The 25,006-nt window shown below is 40.6% G+C and overlaps 1 protein-coding gene across 1 annotated transcript in view; it reads right to left on the bottom strand.

Annotated features, from left to right (window-relative positions):
• Positions 1 to 23,378, bottom strand: part of Mccc2 (methylcrotonyl-CoA carboxylase subunit 2) — a 130,845-nt gene extending 107,467 nt beyond the window's left edge. Inside the window, exons 1-3 of the mRNA XM_071672181.1 lie at positions 23,349 to 23,378; positions 23,018 to 23,191; positions 10,145 to 10,250 (exon numbers count right to left, since the gene is read on the bottom strand). Coding sequence (XP_071528282.1) covers positions 10,145 to 10,250; positions 23,018 to 23,149 — 238 coding nt within the window. The 5' untranslated portion in view covers positions 23,150 to 23,191; positions 23,349 to 23,378. The remainder of the gene's footprint in view (positions 1 to 10,144; positions 10,251 to 23,017; positions 23,192 to 23,348) is intronic.
• Positions 23,379 to 25,006: the final 1,628 nt, after the last annotated feature.

Genomic DNA, 25,006 nt, shown 5'->3' with positions numbered 1-25,006 from the left:
TTGCGAGGTAGCGCATGGAAACAGACGAAAGAAATGGCCCAACCCCCTCCCCCATACACATGTACATACACACGTCCACACACACAAATATACATACCTACACAGCTTTCCATGGTTTACCCCAGACGCTTCACATGCCTTGATTCAATCCACTGACAGCACGTCAACCCCTGTATACCACATCGCTCCAATTCACTCTATTCCTTGCCCTCCTTTCACCCTCCTGCATGTTCAGGCCCCGATCACTCAAAATCTTTTTCACTCCATCTTTCCACCTCCAATTTGGTCTCCCTCTTCTCCTCGTTCCCTCCACCTCCGACACATATATCCTCTTGGTCAATCTTTCCTCACTCATTCTCTCCATGTGCCCAAACCATTTCAAAACACCCTCTTCTGCTCTCTCAACCACGCTCTTTTTATTTCCACACATCTCTCTTACCCTTACGTTACTTACTCGATCAAACCACCTCACACCACACATTGTCCTCAAACATCTCATTTCCAGCACATCCATCCTCCTGCGCACAACTCTATCCATAGCCCACGCCTCGCAACCATACAACATTGTTGGAACCACTATTCCTTCAAACATACCCATTTTTGCTTTCCGAGATAATGTTCTCGACTTCCACACATTTTTCAAGGCTCCCAAAATTTTCGCCCCCTCCCCCACCCTATGATCCACTTCCGTTTCCATGGTTCCATCCGCTGACAGATCCACTCCCAGATATCTAAAACACTTCACTTCCTCCAGTTTTTCTCCATTCAAACTCACCTCCCAATTGACTTGACCCTCAACCCTACTGTACCTAATAACCTTGCTCTTATTCACATTTACTCTTAACTTTCTTCTTCCACACACTTTACCAAACTCAGTCACCAGCTTCTGCAGTTTCTCACATGAATCAGCCACCAGCGCTGTATCATCAGCGAACAACAACTGACTCACTTCCCAAGCTCTCTCATCCCCAACAGACTTCATACTTGCCCCTCTTTCCAGCACTCTTGCATTTACCTCCCTAACAACCCCATCCATAAACAAATTAAACAACCATGGAGACATCACACACCCCTGCCGCAAACCTACATTCACTGAGAACCAATCACTTTCCTCTCTTCCTACACGTACACATGCCTTACATCCTCGATAAAAACTTTTCACTGCTTCTAACAACTTGCCTCCCACACCATATATTCTTAATACCTTCCACAGAGCATCTCTATCAACTCTATCATATGCCTTCTCCAGATCCATAAATGCTACATACAAATCCATTTGCTTTTCTAAGTATTTCTCACATACATTCTTCAAAGCAAACACCTGATCCACACATCCTCTACCACTTCTGAAACCGCACTGCTCTTCCCCAATCTGATGCTCTGTACATGCCTTCACCCTCTCAATCAATACCCTCCCATATAATTTACCAGGAATACTCAACAAACTTATACCTCTGTAATTTGAGCACTCACTCTTATCCCCTTTGCCTTTGTACAATGGCACTATGCACGCATTCCGCCAATCCTCAGGCACCTCACCATGAGTCATACATACATTAAATAACCTTACCAACCAGTCAACAATACAGTCACCCCCTTTTTTAATAAATTCCACAGCAATACCATCCAAACCTGCTGCCTTGCCGGCTTTCATCTTCCGCAAAGCTTTTACTACCTCTTCTCTGTTTACCAAATCATTTTCCCTAACCCTCTCACTTTGCACACCACCTCGACCAAAACACCCTATATCTGCCACTCTGTCATCAGACACATTCAACAAACCTTCAAAATACTCATTCCATCTCCTTCTCACATCACCACTACTTGTTATCACCTCCCCATTTATGCCCTTCACTGAAGTTCCCATTTGCTCCCTTGTCTTACACACCCTATTTACCTCCTTCCAGAACATCTTTTTATTCTCCCTAAAATTTACTGATAGTCTCTCACCCCAACTCTCATTTGCCCTTTTTTTCACCTCTTGCACCTTTCTCTTGACCTCCTGTCTCTTTCTTTTATACTTCTCCCACTCAATTGCATTTTTTCCCTGCAAAAATCGTCCAAATGCCTCTCTCTTCTCTTTCACTAATACTCTTACTTCTTCATCCCACCACTCACTACCCTTTCTAAACAGCCCACCTCCCACTCTTCTCATGCCACAAGCATCTTTTGCGCAATCCATCACTGATTCCCTAAATACATCCCATTCCTCCCCCACTCCCCTTACTTCCATTGTTCTCACCTTTTTCCATTCTGTACACAGTCTCTCCTGGTACTTCCCCACACAGGTCTCCTTCCCAAGCTCACTTACTCTCACCACCTTCTTCACTCCAACATTCACTCCTCTTTTCTGAAAACCCACACTAATCTTCACCTTAGCCTCCACAAGATAATGATCAGACATCCCTCCAGTTGCACCTCTCAGCACATTAACATCCAAAAGTCTCTCTTTCACACGCCTGTCAATTAACACGTAATCCAATAACGCTCTCTGGCCATCTCTCCTACTTACATAAGTATACTTATGTATATCTCGCTTTTTAAACCAGGTATTCCCAATCATCAGTCCTTTTTCAGCACATAAATCTACAAGCTCTTCACCATTTCCATTTACAACACTGAACACCCCATGCATACCAATTATTCCCTCAACTGCCACATTACTCACCTTTGCATTCAAATCACCCATCACTATAACCCGGTCTCGTGCATCAAAACCGCTAACACACTCATTCAGCTGCTCCCAAAACACTTGCCTCTCATGATCTTTCTTCTCATGCCCAGGTGCATATGCACCAATAATCACCCACCTCTCTCCATCAACTTTCAATTTTACCCATATTAATCGAGAATTTACTTTCTTACATTCTATCACATACTCCCATATGCCCATACACAAACATAAACATACATATATATTTCACTGTATACATACATATACATACACAGACATATAGATATATACACATGTACATATTCATACATGCTGCCTTCATCCATCCCCATTGCCACCCCACCACACATGAAACAGCATCCCCCCCCCCCCCCCCCCCTCCAGTGACATAGAGACAGGAAAAGACAAAAAAGGCCACATTCGTTCACAATCAGTCTTTAGCTGTCATGTGTAATGCAACAAACCACAGCTCCCTTTCCACATCCAGGCCCCACAGACCTTTCCATGGTTTGCCCCAACAAAACACAGCTCCCTTTCCACATCCAGGCCCCACAGACCATTCCATGGTTTGCCCCAGACACTTCACATACTCTGGTTCAATCCACAGACAGCATGCCGACCCCACCACACTACATCGTTCCAATTCACTCCATTCTTTGCATGCCTTTCTATCTCCTGTATGTTCAGGCCCCAATCGCTCAAAATCTTTTTCACTCCATCCTTCCACCTCCAATTTGGTCTCCCACTTCTCTTCTTCCCTCCACTTCTGACACATATCCTCTTTGTCAATCTTTCCTCACTCATTCTCTCCATTTTGTCCAAATCATTTCAATACACCCTCTTCTGCTCTCTCAACCACACTTCTTTCATTACCACACATCTCTCTTACCCTTTCATTGCTTACTCAATCAAACCACCTCACACCACATATTGTCCTAATATATTTCATTTCCAACACATCCACCCTCCTCCACACAACCCTATCTATAGCCCATGCCTAGCAACCATACAACATTGTTGGAACAACTATTCCTTCAAATATACCCATTCTTGCTCTTCGAGATAACGTTCTCGCCTTCCACACATTCTTCAACACTCCCAGAACCTTCACCCCCTCCCTTACCCTGTGACTCACTTCTGCTTCCATGGTTCCATCCACTGCCAAATCCACTCCCGCATATCTAAAACACTTCACTTCCTCCAGTTTTTCTCCATTCAAACTTACCTCCTAATTAACCTGTCCCTCAACCCTTGGTCTTATTCACATGTACTCTCAACTTTCTCATTCACACACTTTACCAAACTCAGTCACCAGCTTCTGCAGTTTCTCACCCGAATCAACCATCAGCGCTGTATCATCAGTGAACAACAACTCACTCACTTCCCAAGCCCTCTCATCCACAACAGACTGCATAGTTGCCCCTCTCTCCAAAATTCTTGCATTCATCTCCCTAACCAACTCATCCATAAACAAATTAAACAACCATGAAGACATCACGCACCCCTGCCACAAACCGACATTCACTGGGAACCAATCACATTCCTCTCTTACTACTCATACATCCTTGGCAAAAACTATTCACTGCTTCTAGCAACTTACCTCCCACACCATATACTCTTAAAACCTTCCACAAAGCATCTCTATCAACCCTATCACATGCCTTCTCCAGATCCATAAATGTTACATACAAATCCATCTGTTTTTCTAAGTATTTCTCACATACATTGTTCAAAGCACACACCTGATCCACACAGCCTCTACCACCTCTGAAACTACACTGCTCTTCCCCAATCTGATGTTGTACATGCCTTTACCCTTTCAATCAATACCCTCCCATATAATTTCCCAGGAATACTCGACAAACTTATACCTCTGTAATTTGAACACTCACCTTTATCCCCTTTGCCTCTGTACAATGGCACTATGCATGCATTCCCCCAATCCTCAGGCACTTCACCATGATCCATACATACATTGAAAATCCTTACCAACCAATCAACAACACAGTCACCCCCCTTCTTTTATAAATTCCACTGCAATACCATCCAAGCCCACCGGCTTTCATCTTCCGCAAAGCTTTTACTACCTCTTCTCTGTTTACCAAATCATTCTCCCTGACCCTCTCACTTCGCACATCACCCCAACCAAAACACCCTACATCTGCCACTCTATCATCAAACACATTCAACAAACCTTCAAAATATTCACTCTGTCTCATTCTCACTTCATCATTATTTGTTATTACCTCCTCATTCGCCCCCTTCACTGATGTTCCCATTTGTTCTCTTGTCTTATGCACTTTATTCACCTCCTAAAACAAATTCTAAAACATCTTTTTATTATCCCTAAAATTTAATGATACCTCAACTCCCATTTGCCCTCTTTTTCACCTTTTACATCTTTCTCTTGACCTCCTATTGCTTTCTTTTATACATCTCCCAGTCATTTTCACTACTTCCCTGCAAAAATCATTCAAACTCCTCTCTCTTCTATTTCACTAACAACCTTACATCTTCATCCCACCACTCATTACCCATTCTAATCTGCCCACCTTCCACCTTTCTCATGCCACATGCATCTTTTGTGCAACCCATCACTGCTTCCCTAAATACATCCCATTCCTCTCCCACTCCCCTTACGTCATTTGCTCTCACCTCTTGCCATTCTGCACTCAATCTCTCCTGGTACTTCCTCATACAAGTCTCCTTTCTAAGCTCACTTAATCTCACCACTCTCTTCTCCCCAACATTCCTTCATGCATGCACAGTCACTCACTAGCTGTTACATATAATGCCCCAAAACCAAAGCCCCCTATCCATAACCTGGCTCCACAAACCTTTCCACGGTTTCCCTAACTGCTTCACTTGCCCTGCTTCAGCCCACTGATGGCACATAGCCCCCTATAAACTGCATTGCTTCAATTTGCTCTACCCCTTATATGCCTCACATCCTCCTGCATGGTCAGGCTTCAAACCTTCACAGCATCTTTCACTCCATCCTTCCACATCCTCCTTGGTCTTCCCCATTTCCTTTTTTCCTCCACTTCTAACATGTATATCCTCTTAAGTCATCCTCTCCTTACTCATCATCTCTATACATGTCCAGATCATTTCAGCACATTTTCAGCTCTCTCATACACACTCCTCTTACTAACAAACCTTTCTCATTCCCTATCATTTCTAATTCAATCAATCCTCCTTATGCAACATAACATCCTCAAATATTTACTTTCCAACACATTCACCCAGCCCTTTACATTTTTGTCTATGGCCCACACATATCCACATAACACTGACAGGACTACTATACAATCAAACATACCCATCTTTGCCCATTAAGAGAGTGACCTCTTTTTCCACACATTCCTCAAGGTACCCTATGGCTCACTTCAGCTCCCAAGGTCCAATTCACTGCCATATCCAGTGTATCTACAACACTCCACTTATCCCAAGTTCCCTCCATTCAAACCTACATCCAAAATAAGCTCTCTTTTTTCACTGCTAAACCTAACAACCTTGCTTTTATTCACAATTACTCTCAACTTTCTCCTTCTACACACTCTTCTAAACTCAGGTGCCAGCTTTTGCAGTTTCTCATTCGGATCAGCCAGCAGTTCCGTATCATCAGCAAATAACAACTGCCTCACCTCACAGGCCCACATCCCACCCTCAGGAGATTGTTCTTCTCTCCAAGACCCTTGCATTTACCTCCCTCATAACTTCATCCATAAACAGTTTAAACAGCCATGGTGATGTCACATATCCCTACCACAGACCAACCTTTACCTGGAGCCACTCACTCTATCTAACCACGTGCATATACATTTCATTCTCTCTTTATAAAATCTCCTCTGCTACTAATAGCTCTCTTCTCACTCTATTCGTAATGCCTTCCACAAAGCATCTCTAACTGCCCTGTGATATGCTTTCTCCACATCCATACGTACCAAGTATAAATCCTTCTGTTTTTCTAAACATTTCTCACACAAATGCTTTAAAGCAAACACACAGTCCACATATCATCTACCACTCCTGAAACCACATTGTTCTTCCCCAGTCTGATCCTCTGTGCTTTCAACCACCCTCTCAATTACCAAATCATCCATACAGCTTACCCAGTTCACTCAATAAAATAATATCTCTGTAATTTGAATATTCACCTTTGTCCTCCTTGCCTTTATGCTATAGCACTATACAGATGCTCCTCAACTTATGATGGGGTTACATTCCAAAAAACCTATTGCAAGTTGAAAATATCATGCTGAAAATACATTCATTACTTACATTAGCCTACAGTTAGACAAAATCATCTAACAAGAAGCCTATTTTATAATAAAGAGTTGAATATCACACCATCGTAAAATAAAAAAATCATAAGTCGAAACATCATAAGTCAGCGAGCACATGTACAACCAATCCACCAAACTTAATGCACTTCACTGTGATCCATACATACACTGAATATCCTAACACAGTCACCCCCTTCCTTAAAAAATTCAACTGCAACACCATCCACTCCAGCTGCCTTGCCATACCTTACATGAGGCTTTCACCACCTCTTCTCTTTTCACCAAACTTCTTGCCATGACTCGTTCACTTCCCATACCTCCCCAACCTAAACAACTTACATCTGCCACCCTACTGTCAAACATATTCAACAGCCCTTTAAAGTACTCATTCCATCTCCTCTTCACCTGATCACTACCTGTTACCAATTCCTCATTTAACCCCTTCACTTATTTTCCTATTTTTTCTCTTGTTTTTCTCACACTATTGGTCAAACACATTCAACAATCATTCAAAGTACTCAACCCATCTCCTCTTTACCTTATCACTATCTGTTACCAAACACATTCAACAATCCTTTAAATTACTATCTGTTACCAAACACAGTCAACAATCCTTTAAAGTACTTAACCCATCTCCTCTTTCCCTCATCACTATCTGTTACTATTTCCCCATCTAACACCTTCACTGATTTTCCTATTTCTTTCTCTTGTTTTTCTCACACCATTAATCTCCTTCCAAAACTTCTTATTTTCCCTGAAGTTTACCGATACTCAACCAAACTAGCTCTCATTTGCCCTCTTGACTTCCTGTCATTTTCTCTTGTTCACCTCTCAATCACATGCACTCCTTCCCTCTAAGTACTGCCAATACACATATCTTTTCTCTTTCACTAGCAACTTTACTTCATCACCCCATTCATCACTATCCTTTCCCACCTGCCCACTTCCCACTTTCTGCACACCACACACTTCTCTTGTTCATGCAAGTACTGCTTCCTTCCATATCTCCTATTTCTCACCCATTTCCCTAAGTTCATTTACTCTCACCTTTTGCCATTTTACATATAATCTCTCCTTCTATCTTTTCCAAGCTCCCTTACGTGTACGGCCCCCTTCTCACCTCAATCATTTTTAAAAACCTCTACAAATATTCACCATCACTTTCACTGGATAATGATCAGACATCCCACCAGCTGCCTCTCTCAGTACATCTGTTTCTCTTCTGCATACCTACTAATCACTTTGTACTAATCACATGTAATCCAATAATGCCAGCTTACCATCACTCCTACTCATCCACATACACATATGTATGTATCTCATTTCAAAAAGGTATTCCCAATCACCAGTCCTTTTCCAACACACAATTCCACAAGCTGTTCACCATTCCCATTAACCTTACTGAATACCTCATGCCCCCTAACCATATCCCCTACTGCCACACTGCTAAATTTCACATTTAAATCACCAGTTATTAATAATCAATCTTTTGCATCAAAACTGCTGACACATTTACTCAGCTGCTTCCAAAACATTCTCCACTCTTCTTTCTTCTTGTGGCCAGGTGCATAATCACTAATAATCACCCATCTCCCATGATTCATTATTATTTTTAACCATATCAGTCGGGAGCTCACTTCCATACACTTCATCACACATTCCCACAACTCATGCTTCAGCAGTAGTGCTACCCCTTCCACAGCTCTCATCTTCTCACTAACCCTTGACTTCATCTTCAAAAAAATCCCAAACTATTCTTTCCCCTTACTCTTAAGCTTTGTTTCACTCAGAGCTACAACACCCAGCTTCATTTCCTAAAACACAACAACTATCTCTCCTTTCTTCTCATCCTGGTCACATCTACACACATTTAGACATCCCATCCTGAGCCTTCAAGGAGGATGAGCACTCCTTGTGGTTCCTTGCCTGGTTCTTTCCTCTGTTCCATAGCAAGGAACTTGAATTCTTTCTACTCCATTCCAATGGATAATCAAACATATATATTGATTGTACTTGATCGCCATTTCCCGCATTAGCAAGGTAGCGCCATGAAACACATGAAGAATGGCCCATCCACTCATAAACACATATATATACACATAAACGTCCATACATGCACATATACATCCATATACATATACATATCAGAATATAGACATATACATACACAGACATACATATATAGATATATACATATTCATACTTGCTTGCCTTCATCTATTCCCGGTGCTACCCCACCCTACAAAAAATGGCATCACTACCCCCTGCTTCAGCGTGGTAGCGCCAAGAAAACAGGCAAAAAAGGCCACATTCACTCACACTCGGTCTCTCGCGGTCAAGTGTTATGAAATATATATGTACATAATCTGAAAGACATTGCCTTACAACAGTATTAACAAGATACTGATTCAGCCAAAATTACAATGTGAAAATTGCATTAACTCACACACAGCCTTACTGGAGAGATTTCTAACATCATGGAAAGATATCATAATATACTATGAATCATACCAAATTCATCAATACAACCTGAAAATCCCATAACAACCAAAAAAGGTCACATGATTGACCTGTACCAAGTTATAGCTCCTGATACATGTTGCAAAGCATCATGAAACATGACATGATGGGGATCGGTTAGCAATTATTTTCTGTTCACAGCTAATGTGTACTGTTTGCTCAACAAAAAATTATATCTTTCATAGTCTCTCATGCTCGCCAACTTTCATGATGTCATTCATGCTGCCTGCATGCTCCAAAAAGATAGGTGTGAGGTCAAAAGTTAAATACAGGAGTTTATGTACAGAGGGATTGTATCATGACACATTTGTCTACAAAGACTTTTTAGTCTGATATTAATAGTGTACCAGTCCTTCACCCATGCAGAGTGGTATAAATCAAGTGCTATATGACACTAAAAATAAGATATACTTCCTTAAAAGCAGACCATAGTAAGGCTTCTGAAAGATGCCCTCAATGATGAGTACCTTCTTTTTAACTTAAAGGCACCAAAAAATCAATTATCATTATTTGTAATATAATATGTCAAAATTCAGCAGGGCTTGAACCCCTTCTGTTTTGAATTACATTATCATGTCCTGTACGACATGGCAAAGAAAGATTTGTGAAAGCAATAGCATAAGCAGAATGCTCAAACAACAATTCCTCCCACTAATGCTACCTTTACTCTTGTGGCGGTGTATAGCCTTTTCTCCACCTCCAAGTGAGATAGTGTGAATACACTTTCGCAGTTCATCCACCAAGACAGACATACGAGCCTCATTTTCCTGAAAAAAAAAGTGATAAATCAAACTTTTCTATCTATCCAAACCCTCCTAATGTAGTTTTTCAATGTTCTCTTTTGATATAATTTTTTCACCTCTTTACCTAACCTGTTACATATAAGTTACTTTGCTAGGAAGACACCATACACAAACAACTAAGTATGAACACCAACAGCAGTAATGAAGTTATATCATTACTGTCCATTATTCTTTGCACTTATCTGTTATAACATACATTTCCTACCCTCTTCACTACATCACTCCTAAAATCTATTGCATGCTCTGTGTGATGGAGTGTTGAAAATCCTCTACAAAATATTTTTAGAATTTTCATACAGTAGGGTCCTCCATGGTGTAGCAATTAGCATTCCAGACCTTGGTGCATTCATGGGGCATCTAGGGTCAAGCGTATAGGTTCAAATCCTGATTGTGTCAGTTGGTCCACAATCAAGTTGATCATCCACTCTTAGCAGTTGGGTATATACACATAACGTTAATAAAATGGCCTTGATTAAGGCCTCAGTTGGTCATGCCATCTCAGCTAACATAAAGAAGAAGAAAAAAAAACATGATTCTCTAAATGAAACAAAGTACTGAACAACTCAATATGGTAAAAAGTTGCAAGTGCTACAATCTATCAAAGTTAAACTACTCCACTGCCTGGCATGTGAAGTAGCATAGGTGTAACATTAAGCATACATAGAGATGTATGGTATTTCTGTATGTGTTTTTCTTAAAAACAAATATGATTACTAGAGATTCTCATCACAAATATCTATTCTTTCAAATATCTTAACAGTTTCACAAATTACTATATACTATGAGGGTGAAATTCTTGTACTAACCTTCTTGACCTTTTGGCACAGGCTAACTGGCGTATGGTGAAAAATGAAGGCAGTAGCATCTAGTAACAATGCAGAAAATGACACTACAAGCATTAACAGCAATTCATTTCACTTGAAAGCAAGGGTGGGAAATTCAAGAATCTGATCATGTAAGTTACATCCACAAAGAACAAAAAATCAAAAAATCATCAACTAATATGGAAGAGCCACAATGAAAGGGTTAGAGGAGAAAGAATACTTCCCAAAATATTCCCTGCATGTCGTAGAAGGTGATTAAAAGGGGAGGGAGCAGGGTGCTGGAAATCCTCCCCTCCTCTCATTTTCAATTTTCCAAAAGAAGAAACAGAGAAGGGGCCAAGTGAGGATACTCCCTCTAAGACTCACTCCTCTGATCTTAACACTACCTCGCTAATGCGGGAAATGGAGAATATGTATGAAAAAAAAATAAGCTGACAAGAGACATTTATATATAAGCAGACAAGAATAGAGCAAAACTAATTCAAAGGAATAAGTTTTATATATATATATAAGTATATATATATATATATATACATATATGTATATATATGTATGTGTGTGTGTGTGTGTATATGTGCGTATGTATGTGTATGTGTGTGTATGTGTATATGTATATATATATGTATATTATCCCTGGGGATAGGGGTGAAAGAATACTTCCCACGTATTCCTCGAGTGTCATAGAAAGCGACTAGAGGGGACGGGAGCGGGGGGCCAGAAATCCTCCCCTCCTTGTATTAACTTTCTAAAAAATGGGAAACAGAAGAAGGAGTCACGCGGGGAGTGCTCATCCTCCTCGAAGGCTCAGAGTGGGGTGCCTAAATGTGTGTGGATGTAACCAAGATGTGAAAAAAGGAGAGATAGGTAGTATGTTTGAGGAAAGGAACCTGGATGTTTTGGCTCTGAGTGAAACGAAGCTCAAGGGTAAAGGGGAAGAGTGGTTTGGGAATGTCTGGGGAGTAAAGTCAGGGGTTAGTGAGAGGACAAGAGCAAGGGAAGGAGTAGCAATACTCCTGAAACAGGAGTTGTGGGAGTATGTGATAGAGTGTAAGAAAGTAAATTCTCGATTAATATGGGTAAAACTGAAAGTTGATGGAGAGAGGTGGGTGATTATTGGTGCTTATGCACCTGGGCATGAGAAGAAAGATCAAGAGAGGCAAGTGTTTTGGGAGCAGCTGAATGAGTGTGTTAGTGGTTTTGATGCACGAGACCGGGTTATAGTGATGGGTGATTTGAATGCAAAGGTGAGTAATGTGGCAGTTGAGGGAATAATTGGTATACATGGGGTGTTCAGTGTTGTAAATGGAAATGGTGAAGAGCTCGTAGATTTATGTGCTGAAAAAGGACTGATGATTGGGAATACCTGGTTTAAAAAGCGTGATATACATAAGTATACTTATGTAAGTAGGAGAGATGGCCAGAGAGCGTTATTGGATTACGTGTTAATTGACAGGCGTGCGAAAGAGAGACTTTTGGATGTTAATGTGCTGAGAGGTGCAACTGGAGGGATGTCTGATCATTATCTTGTGGAGGCTAAGGTGAAGATTTGTATGGGTTTTCAGAAAAGAAGAGTGAATGTTGGGGTGAAGAGGGTGGTGAGAGTAAGTGAGCTTGAGAAGGAGACCTGTGTGAGGAAGTACCAGGAGAGACTGAGTACAGAATGGAAAAAGGTGAGAACAATGGAAGTAAGGGGAGTGGGGGAGGAATGGGATGTATTTAGGGAATCAGTGATGGATTGCGCAAAAGATGCTTGTGGCATGAGAAGAGTGGGAGGTGGGTTGATTAGAAAGGGTAGTGAGTGGTGGGATGAAGAAGTAAGAGTATTAGTGAAAGAGAAGAGAGAGGCATTTGGACGATTTTTGCAGGGAAAAAATGAAATTGAGTGGGAGATGTATAAAAGAAAGAGACAGGAGGTCAAGAGAAAGGTGCAAGAGGTGAAAAAAAGGGCAAATGAGAGTTGGGGTGAGAGAGTATCATTAAATTTTAGGGAGAATAAAAAGATGTTCTGGAAGGAGGTAAATAAAGTGCGTAAGACAAGGGAGCAAATGGGAACTTCAGTGAAGGGCGCAAATGGGGAGGTGATAACAAGTAGTGGTGATGTGAGAAGGAGATGGAGTGAGTATTTCGAAGGTTTGTTGAATGTGTTTGATGATAGAGTGGCAGATATAGGGTGTTTTGGTCGAGGTGGTGTGCAAAGTGAGAGGGTTAGGGAAAATGATTTGGTAAACAGAGAAGAGGTAGTGAAAGCTTTGCGGAAGATGAAAGCCGGCAAGGCAGCAGGTTTGGATGGTATTGCAGTGGAATTTATTAAAAAAGGGGGTGACTGTATTGTTGACTGGTTGGTAAGGTTATTCAATGTATGTATGACTCATGGTGAGGTGCCTGAGGATTGGCGGAATGCGTGCATAGTGCCATTGTACAAAGGCAAAGGGGATAAGAGTGAGTGCTCAAATTACAGAGGTATAAGTTTGTTGAGTATTCCTGGTAAATTATATGGGAGGGTATTGATTGAGAGGGTGAAGGCATGTACAGAGCATCAGATTGGGGAAGAGCAGTGTGGTTTCAGAAGTGGTAGAGGATGTGTGGATCAGGTGTTTGCTTTGAAGAATGTATGTGAGAAATACTTAGAAAAGCAAATGGATTTGTATGTAGCATTTATGGATCTGGAGAAGGCATATGATAGAGTTGATAGAGATGCTCTGTGGAAGGTATTAAGAATATATGGTGTGGGAGGAAAGTTGTTAGAAGCAGTGAAAAGTTTTTATTGAGGATGTAAGGCATGTGTACGTGTAGGAAGAGAGGAAAGTGATTGGTTCTCAGTGAATGTAGGTTTGCGGCAGGGGTGTGTGATGTCTCCATGGTTGTTTAATTTGTTTATGGATGGGGTTGTTAGGGAGGTAAATGCAAGAGTTTTGGAAAGAGGGGCAAGTATGAAGTCTGTTGGGGATGAGAGAGCTTGGGAAGTGAGTCAGTTGTTGTTCGCTGATGACACAGCGCTGGTGGCTGATTCATGTGAGAAACTGCAGAAGCTGGTGACTGAGTTTGGTAAAGTGTGTGGAAGAAGAAAGTTAAGAGTAAATGTGAATAAGAGCAAGGTTATTAGGTACAGTAGGGTTGAGGGTCAAGTCAATTGGGAGGTGAGTTTGAATGGAGAAAAACTGGAGGAAGTGAAGTGTTTTAGATATCTGGGAGTGGATCTGGCAGCGGATGGAACCATGGAAGCGGAAGTGGATCATAGGGTGGGGGAGGGGGCGAAAATTCTGGGGGCCTTGAAGAATGTGTGGAAGTCGAGAACATTATCTCGGAAAGCAAAAATGGGTATGTTTGAAGGAATAGCGGTTCCAACAATGTTGTATGGTTGCGAGGCGTGGGCTATGGATAGAGTTGTGCGCAGGAGGATGGATGTGCTGGAAATGAGATGTTTGAGGACAATGTGTGGTGTGAGGTGGTTTGATCGAGTGAGTAACGTAAGGGTAAGAGAGATGTGTGGAAATAAAAAGAGCGTGGTTGAGAGAGCAGAAGAGGGTGTTTTGAAGTGGTTTGGGCACATGGAGAGGATGAGTGGGGAAAGATTGACCAAGAGGATATATGTGTCGGAGGTGGAGGGAACAAGGAGAAGAGGGAGACCAAATTGGAGGTGAAAAGATGGAGTGAAAAAGATTTTGTGTGATCGGGGCCTGAACATGCAGGAGGGTGAAAGGAGGGCAAGGAACAGAGTGAATTGGAGCGATGTGGTATACCGGGGCTGACGTGCTGTCAGTGGATTGAATCAAGGCATGTGAAGCGTCTGGGGTAAACCATGGAAAGCTGTGTAGGTATGTATATTTGCGTGTGTGGACGTATGTATATACATGTGTATGGGGGGGGGGTTGGGCCATTTCTTTCGTCTGTTTCCTTGCGCTACCTCGCAAACGCGGGAGACAGCGACAAAGTATAAAAAAAAAAAAAAAAAAGTAGACAAGTTTTTTTTTTTTTTCTCGAAAAGAAGGAACAGAGAACGAGGCCTGGTGAGGATATTCCCTCAGAGGCCCAGTCCTCTGTTCTTAACGCTACCTTGCTAACGCGGGAAATGGCGAATAGTATGAAAGAAAGAAGTAGACAAGAGACATTTATACGTAAGTAGACAAGAATAAAGCAAAACTAATTTAAAGAAGTGAAAAGTTTTTATCGAGGATGTAAGGCATGTGTACGTGTAGGAAGAGAGGAAAGTGATTGGTTCTCAGTGAATGTAGGTTTGCGGCAGGGGTGTGTGATGTCTCCATGGTTGTTTAATTTGTTTATGGATGGGGTTGTTAGGGAGGTGAAAGCAAGAGTTTTGGAAAGAGGGGCAAGTATGAAGTCTGTTGGGGATGAGAGAGCTTGGGAAGTGAGTCAGTTGTTGTTCGCTGATGATACAGCGCTGGTGGCTGATTCATGTGAGAAACTGCAGAAGCTGGTGACTGAGTCTGGTAAAGTGTGTGAAAGAAGAAAGTTAAGAGTAAATGTGAATAAGAGCAAGGTTATTAGGTACAGTAGAGTTGAGGGTCAAGTCAATTGGGAGGTGAGTTTGAATGGAGAAAAACTGGAGGAAGTGAAGTGTTTTAGATATCTGGGAGTGGATCTGGCAGCGGATGGAACCATGGAAGCGGAAGTGGATCATAGGGTGGGGGAGGGGGCGAAAATTCTGGGAGCCTTGAAGAATGTGTGGAAGTCGAGAACATTATCTCGGAAAGCAAAAATGGGTATGCTTGAAGGAATAGTGGTTCCAACAATGTTGTATGGTTGCAAGGTGTGGGCTATGGATAGAGTTGTGCGCAGGAGGATGGATGTGCTGGAAATGAGATGTTTGAGGACAATGTGTGGTGTGAGGTGGTTTGATCGAGTAAGTAACGTAAGGGTAAGAGAGATGTGTGGAAATAAAAAGAGCGTGGTTGAGAGAGCAGAAGAGGGTGTTTTGAAATGGTTTGGGCACATGGAGAGAATTAGTGAGGAAAGATTGACCAAGAGGATATATGTGTCGGAGGTGGAGGGAACGAGGAGAAGAGGGAGACCAAATTGGAGGTGGAAAGATGGAGTGAAAAAGATTTTGTGTGATCGGGGCCTGAACATGCAGGAGGGTGAAAGGAGGGCAAGGAATAGAGTGAATTGGAGCGATGTGGTATACCAGGGTTGACGTGCTGTCAGTGGATTGAATCAAGGCATGTGAAGCGTCTGGGGTAAACCATGGAAAGCTGTGTAGGTATGTATATTTGCGTGTGTGGACGTATGTATATACATGTGTATGGGGGTGGGTTGGGCCATTTCTTTCGTCTGTTTCCTTGCGCTACCTCGCAAATGCGGGAGACAGCGACAAAGCAAAAAAAAAAAAGAAAAAAAAAAGTTTCAGTGTTGCATGCAGTGAGTATTGGCATGTGAAATTTGGCATGAGCCATCCTTCTACACAGACAGGACACAGAAGATACTGAGGTACAAGAATATCTCTCTAGTTCAGATTCAAGCAATGCAAAAAGCTCAGTACACTGGTATAGAGGTGAGTTCTGTCATCAACCTTCCACTTCAGAAAAGTTTAATTTGTGGACAACTATCAAGAAAGTCATAGGCACCTTCCACCCAAGAAAACAAACCAAGCTGAAAAGGAGAGGCCAAGATCCAAAAAGATCTGAAAAAAATGCCCTGGAACAGTGTTACAAAAAATCAAATACTCTTAGTGTGCCCCAAACTAGTCACTGGTGTGATATTTGTAAATATTACATTTATAACTTAGCATCTTTCTCCTCTAAGAGGTTTCTGAACAGTGCTTCAAACTCTAAACTATCATCAACAATCTCTTTCTCATTAAAAATAATACAATAAGTACTAAGAAACATGTATGGAGTGACTACAGAAGCATTTATACGATTAAAATCATGGCCATACACAATACTGTAAGAAGCTCAAATAGATAACATGAAAACTTCCATGAAAAATAGTTTTATACAACAAACAAGACATGCAGTGAGCAGTAGATTTGTAGAAGTAGGTTCTTCAAAGAAAAGAGAAATCACATACAGTTATCCCATATGAAGCAAGCGATGAGTATATGTGACAGTATATGAGTTATGGGCACTATAAATCATATCAGTAAATTCTTTATTTTTACCAAAATTCTTTTCCACTTAGAGCAATCACTTCAACCCTTTCACTGTGGCTGGGATATTTACACACCAACGACTTTCCTATTCATTACAGCTGGAGAACTTATGCTGATAACTGGCATATACGCTGATAATTCTTGAATCATTCATCTCTGCCTCAAGGAATATACATCTATCAATGCTTGTTAAACACAGTTACCATATGCCACAGCCTAAGCCTTTTTCTAATCATTGGTTAGTATATATGGAAACAGCAAGGAGGGCTGTACAAGAACCACATCCTCAAGTTATGTAATAATTTGTGAAGCTGTGACATTGTTATACGAAAACATATGCTAGTGATGAGAAATCCATAGCAACCATAACTGCCAGTGACAGAAAACTCTCCCAAAATTACCACAATTCTTGTTACACATGCCTGAAAGTACTCCTGGAGGACTTCATAAACCTTACAATGAAGCAGCATAAGCTAAAGGGCTCATCACAAACATAAATAATGTTTCACCAGGTTGAGTTACATGAAATGGAGTTTATTTATAAAATCATGTTCTAGCTACTCATAATAACACATTCAAGCAGATATTCTTAATAACATATGGGAATATCCTACACACAAATTGTACCTTGGATATCAGGTCAGCCAAAACAAAAGGATTAAACAGAGTTAGGTTATACAAGGTTGAGTTTTTTGCCTCCTTCCATAGGAAAAAGAACGTATTGCTTCAGCTCAATTTCTTTGTCTCTATTTTTCTCAAGAATGAAACTGTATTCGTTGATGGTGTGGTCAAGACACCATGTCATTCTGTAGCAAACATGATGGTCCAAAATAATAGAGAATTGAATATGCTGCATTTGTTCATAAGTGTTCACAATAACAGAGAGAGAGAGGGTTAAGCTACATTTGTTCATGAATGATGATGTTCCTAGTTGTGTTGATTTTATATTTCTTTCCAAAAATATCTGTGAATTTACAAAAATAATACCAGCTCAAGAAACCTAACATACCTAACCTTCTTTGAAGCTGGAAAATGTTCCACTAGCTAAATCATTTTTAGTCATACTTGTTAGTGAGGTAATGCCAGGTACAGATGAAGAAATAGCTTCATTCACTCAACTGTTGTCATGTATTATTTACCAAAACCAGAGCTCCCTATCCATAACCAGGCCCCACAGACTTTTCCACAGTGTCCCCTTACTGCTTCATAAGCCCTGGTTCAGCCCCCTATATACCTAATCCCTTTATAATTCTTTTGCCACCCATGCTCTCCTACAAGTTCAGACCACAAACAATCATAGCATCTTTCACTCCATCCTTCATTCATTTTTTTTCTCCTCTTCCTTGTTCCTTCCATTTCTGATAGGTACATCCCCTAAGTCATCTCTCCCTTCATCCTCTCTCTATGTCCTTTCAGCACACCCTCTTCATCTCCCTCATACATACTCTTCTTAGCACCATCACTCTTTCTTCATTTATCACTTATCCAGTTAACCCTTTTCACAATGAATACTGTCCTCAAGCAATTCATTTCAAATACATACACCTCTTCTATACTTTGTCATCTAAGGCCTACATCTCACATCAATAAAACACCATTTGGAATACTATACCATCAAAAATTCCCATTTTTGCCCTTAAAGCCATCTCTATCCCCACATTCCTCCATGTGCCTTCATCTACCCCTATGGTTCACTTAATGGTTCCATCCACTGTCATGTCCACTTCCAAGTATATAAAACGCTCCTTACCTACAAGTTCTCTCCTTTAAACATATTTTCCAACTAAACTGTCTCTCTACACTGATAAAACCATTAACTTGTTTTTATTCACATTTACTCTCAACTTTTTCCTTACACACCCTCTCACAAACTCAGACATTAGCTTTTGAAGTTTCTCATTAGAATCTGCCACAAGCACCAAGTCATCAAGAACAGTAACAGACTCATCCCCTAGACCCCCAACCAGCCCAAGACCCCAACCTGCATCTCTATAAATAATTCTCACGTTCACCTTCCTCACCATCCCATCTTAAACAGATGAAATGGCTACAGTGACATCACACATATCCTTGCTGCAAACCCACCTTCATCTGGAATTACTCACCCTACTCTTTTCCTATTTGCACACACTCCTTACTCTTCACCAAAATTTCTGAAAAACTAATCCACAACAGAATGAAGCAAAACATCCCTCTCTCACCTACACATGGCTTCAGACCCAAACACTCCACAGAGACCTCACACAACATATCCAAGATAGCTTCAACCAACTGCAACCCTTCATCCCACAATACTCGTAGAAGATCCAGTGGTTAGCAAGGTACAAGGTCTACATTAAATGGGAGTTTGGGACATTGCCCATTAAGATAACACACTTTATGCCTAACACAGAAAACTTTAGGGTTAAAAACAAGCAAGGTAAGATTAAAAAAACATGCTTATGCTATAAAAGTAAAAAATTATGTACAAAACTGTAAGGTAACAATATAACAACAGTATGTAGCCAATGAGGTTGCACCTACTTACTCCTAAAAGCATCAAGGCAACTTATTTTATTTAATCTATTTTGCTTTGTCGCTGTCTCCCGCGTTAGCAAGGTAGCGCAAGGAAACAGACGAAAGAAATGCCCAACCCACCCATATACACATGTAAATACATACACATCCACACACGCAAATATACATACCTATACATCTCAATGTACACATATATATACATACACAGACATATACATATATACACATGTACATAATTCATACTGTCTGCCTTTATTTGTTCCCATCGCCACCCCGCCACACATGGAATAACAACCCCCTCCCCCCTCATGTGTGCGAGGTAGCGCTAGGAAAAGACACCAAAGGCCCTATTCGTTCACACTCAGTCTCTAGCTGTCATGTAATAATGCCCCGAAACCACAGCTCCCTTTCCACATCCAGGCCCCACACAACTTTCCATGGTTTACCTCAGACGCTTCACATGCCCTGGTTCAATCCATTGACAGCACGTCGACCCCGGTATACCACATCGTTCCAATTCACTCTATTCCTTGCACGCCTTTCACCCTCCCGCATGTTCAGGCCCCGATCACTCAAAATCTTTTTCACTCCATCTTTCCACCTCCAATTTGGTCTCCCACTTCTCCTCGTTCCCTCCACCTCTGACACATATATCCTCTTGGTCAATCTTTCCTCACTCATTCTCTCCATGTGACCAAACCATTTCAAAACACCCTCTTCTGCTCTCTCAACCACACTCTTTTTATATCCACACTTCTCTCTTACCCTTACATTACTTACTCGATCAAACTACCTCACACCACATATTGTCCTCAAACATCTCATTTCCAGCACATCCACCCTCCTGCGCATAACTCTATCCATACCCCACGCCTCGCAACCATACAACATTGTTGGAACCACTATTCCTTCAAACATACCCATTTTTGCTTTCCGAGATAATGTTCTCGACTTCCACACATTCTTCAAGGCTCCCAGAATTTTCGCCCCCTCCCCCACCCTATGATTCACTTCCGCTTCCATGGTTCCATCCGCTGCCAGATCCACTCCCAGATATCTAAAACACTTTACTTCCTCCAGTTTTTCTCCATTCAAACTTACCTCCCAACTGACTTGACCCTCAACCCTACTGTACCTAATAACCTTGCTCTTATTCACATTTACTCTTAACTTTCTTCTTTCACACACTTTACCAAACTCAGTCACCAGCTTCTGCAGTTTCTTACATGAATCAGCCACCAGCGCTGTATCATCAGCGAACAACAACTGACTCACTTCCCAAGCTCTCTCATCCACAACACACTGCATACTTGCCCATCTTTCCAAAACTCTTGCATTCACCTCCCTAACAACCCCATCCATAAACAAATTAAACAACCATGGAGACATCACACACCCCTGTTCATTAGTGAGTGTCCTCGAGCACAGTGTGGGGACACTTGCAAACTACTTCAGAATGCTGTTTACATCCCTCCTGTTCTAGTTGATATATATTGAGAAAAGGGATACAAACCTATTCTTTACAATCTAAAGAGTTGGTATAGACTGCTTTAACCTCATAATATCCAACTAATTCAAAGCCCTTCCTCCTTTATGGAAATATCAGATTGTGAAATTAGGATATGCTATAGGTAAAAACCCAAACTCATTATCAATACTACAGAGGGTAAGGAATCCCCAGGTACCACTTTCATCAGATAGAACAAAAACATTCACCAAAAACATCACCGTCTAGCTGTTGAGACCCAGCATCATTTCGGCAGTGCTTAATCCTTTATCCACAATAACAATGAGAATTCCTAGACAGCAACTTGAAGTTAGCTGCAATAACAGAGGTTTCAAAAGAAGGGTCTGAAGGTTACATTCAGTTTGCCAACCCTCACCAAACTACGAAACACCATCATCCTGTAGGGCACTGACCCTATACAATGGCTGGCTGAAACTTCCACATGCACGGTGACTCAGCTGATAGCTGCCACCCACTTAATGATTTATTGATCTCATTTCTCATTTCACTCTATTTACGCACTTATCTTGGAACTTTATGGGCAGTATGATGTCAAAATGTGTTGAATAAGTTTGTATTATGTATTATAATGTATAAATGATGATAACATAATGTTTTTGAGGAATGTTTATAAGTTAGCAATTTTTCATGCCCTTTATATTTTGTTCATCATTATGAGTGTCATGTAACATAACATATAGCTATGAATATGAATAATGGAAACATATACTGTTTATGACAATGGCCATGAACTGGCAATGCCGAGTTCCTTAGTATCCTTTTAAATCTGACTTTTTGATTTCTTTATACCTTCTACAATTCATAATCAAGACTGTAAGGAACAAGATATCTGTTACACATGAGAAAGTTTATGCCATCCTGTGAAAATAACCCACATATTGTTTAGCTTCATTTTTCTTGCCCACTACTATCAAAAAATAGGTGTAAAAAAAATCAGTTACCATTTTCATATAACTGGTGGAAAATTACTTTTAAGGAATGCAGCTACTTTTTAACAACTTTTCTTAAAAGGAAAAACAATGTAATGGATCATGCTGCTCAGCTATGAATCACTTTTGCTAAATGCAAATAGTCCACTAATATGCTTCTCATCCATATTTACAAGATATTTCAGTGTTAAACCTAAAATGGCACTTCACAGAAATTTTTCATAATACCAGCTTAGTTATGTTGGTTAGGGTGGACTGAGATACGTTTAATATTGCTTGCTTGAGTTATGCTGTACTTACCACTACACAATTGAAAATATGACATAACATACTTAGTCAATATTAAACAATAACCATTAACCAATATATCGAAAGCGCACTGAGCATAAAGGTACGGTATTTGGTGGGGAGCTCCAAGATGAGTACGACATGCTTTGGAAACCCTAACAGGGATGTGCAAATTATACTAATTTTGGTAATTTTACAGTTTTCGCCCTCCAGATTTTCTGGTGAGCGATGACACGAGTCTTAACCTACTGATCCTAACATAATCTAATCTAACCAAGGGGATGAGTTTACCTAGCAGGGAGGAACGTCTAAACAAAATTAATATCTCCATCACTCATAGAGGCAAATTCGCAACTTCTTTGGGATTTTAACTGCAAAAAATGCCCATTTTGAGTCTTCTACTTGCAACATTAATACTGCTGTTCAAAAAGATTCAATATCCATTTACAACAGTTGTGCGGAGCTCAACTGGACCTTGACTAAACAATCTCTGACCGTAATATAACCTCTGTATTGGATCATCCGCACAAACATACCTTGAACTCTGGCGAATTTCTGTCTGGTGTGGAACCCACAACGTTGACTGAATCATTGTGATATTTGTGCTGGAACCGGTGACATCTTAATACACTGGCCGTAATAATGCTGGAAGATCTCCTTAGAAACATTTTGACTAGGGCCGTCTGCCGGGTGGCCCCTCTCCTTCCTATCTGCAGTGGACGCGAAAGAATTTTTGTTGTATATTTGAGAACATGACTTAATTACACTTGTTTTCAACTAAATCAAGTACTTATATGCTCAGTTATTTTAATTACTCATGATAAGCCATTTGTATTGTTATTTAGTTTTAGATATATTGTCGTTTACTGGATGTGATTAGAGGTTTATGTTAAGCGAGACGTCGCTTTCTAATAAAAGAGAACTACTAGAGCGTACAGTTTCCTTTATATATCCTTATATTACTTAAAAAAATAGTCATTGATAATCAACTACTAGGGTTTTCTGAGGTATCTTAAGACCATTTTCTTTCTTTCTTATCACCATTATTTTCCATTACATCAGCCATGATTGTTCTCTTGAAAATCATTTTAAAGTAAAGTAGCACGTGCATTCCTAAGGTCTGTACATACATTTAAAAAGTTTAATGCATTTTGATGTCCTCTGTTCAATGTTTCTGTGGTCTTACGAACAAGATTTTCTGTTGGCTTGATTGTAAAATCCGTTTCACCAGGTAGGTAGTATGGTGGCAAACATTATGTAATGCGGTTAGGTTCTTATGTCATCAGTTCCCACAGAGGTCTTCCCTGTGTATGCGTGTCATTCATACTTGTCTTCATGTACCTAAAGACTGTTCTCAAAATTCAGAAGTTTATTCTCAAGAATAAAGAGATGATAAAGATTTTTATATTTGTATGTTCAGGCCCCGATCTCACAAAATCTTATTCACTCCATCCTTCCACCTCTAATTTGGTTTCCCTCTTCTTGTTCCCTCCATCTCTGACACATACATCCTCGCTGTCAATCTTTCCTCATTCATTCTTTCCATATGTCCAAAGCATTTCAGCACACCCTCTTCTGCTGTCTCAACCATACTCTTGTTATTACCATACATCTCTCTTACCCTTTCATTACCTACTCGATCAAACCACCTCACATCACATTTTGCCCTTAAACATTTCATTTCCAGCACATCCAACCTCCTTTCCAAAATCATATCTATAGCCAATGCCTCACAGCCATATAATATTGTTGGAACTACTGTTTCTTCAAACATACCCATTTTTGCTCTCCGAGATAACGTTCTCTCTTTCCACACATTCTTCATCGCTCCCAGAGCTTTCTCCCCCTGCCACACCCTATGACTTGCTTCCGCTTCCATGGTTTCATTCGCTGCCAAGTCTACTCCCAGACGTCTAAGACACTTCATTTCCTCCAGTTTTTCTTCATTCAAACTTCAAGCTAGAGAAGTAAAATTCGAGTAAAAGTTAAAGACTATAAAGAACACTAAAACTGGTCTACTAACTATAAATCAAAAGTATAATAATTCAATGTAATGATTATATAAAACTATAAAGTACACAATTCCAAGGTCAACATATCTTACCAACTAAAGACTGGAAGTACAAAAGCTTGGTAGAGCCTAGGCTATTGGTCTGGGTAGTTTCAATCAAACACTTAATTGTCCAAAAACAATTGCTTTATTCTTGAAAACTGGTAACAACAGCGGTCGCTTATACAAGTGTGTTTTGTGAACTAATCCCTAGTTGCGCCATCAAAAAAAGTTAATTCCTTTAAAGATTATGATATTCCTCCCCCCTTGAATTTGAAATAAGTTTTTTTTTTTTATACTTTGTCGCTGTCTCCCGCGTTTGCGAGGTAGCGCAAGGAAACAGACGAAAGAAATGGCCCAACCCCCCCCCCATACACATGTATATACATACGTCCACACACGCAAATATACATACCTACACAGCTTTCCATGGTTTACCCCAGACGCCCCACATGCCCTGATTCAATCCACTGAC

The sequence above is a fragment of the Panulirus ornatus genome, chromosome 17, assembly GCF_036320965.1.
Source record: "Panulirus ornatus isolate Po-2019 chromosome 17, ASM3632096v1, whole genome shotgun sequence".
NCBI classification, from domain to species: domain Eukaryota; kingdom Metazoa; phylum Arthropoda; class Malacostraca; order Decapoda; family Palinuridae; genus Panulirus; species Panulirus ornatus.
The sequence above is the reverse complement of the archived record's forward strand: the minus strand, read 5'-3'. Positions and strand labels throughout refer to the sequence as shown.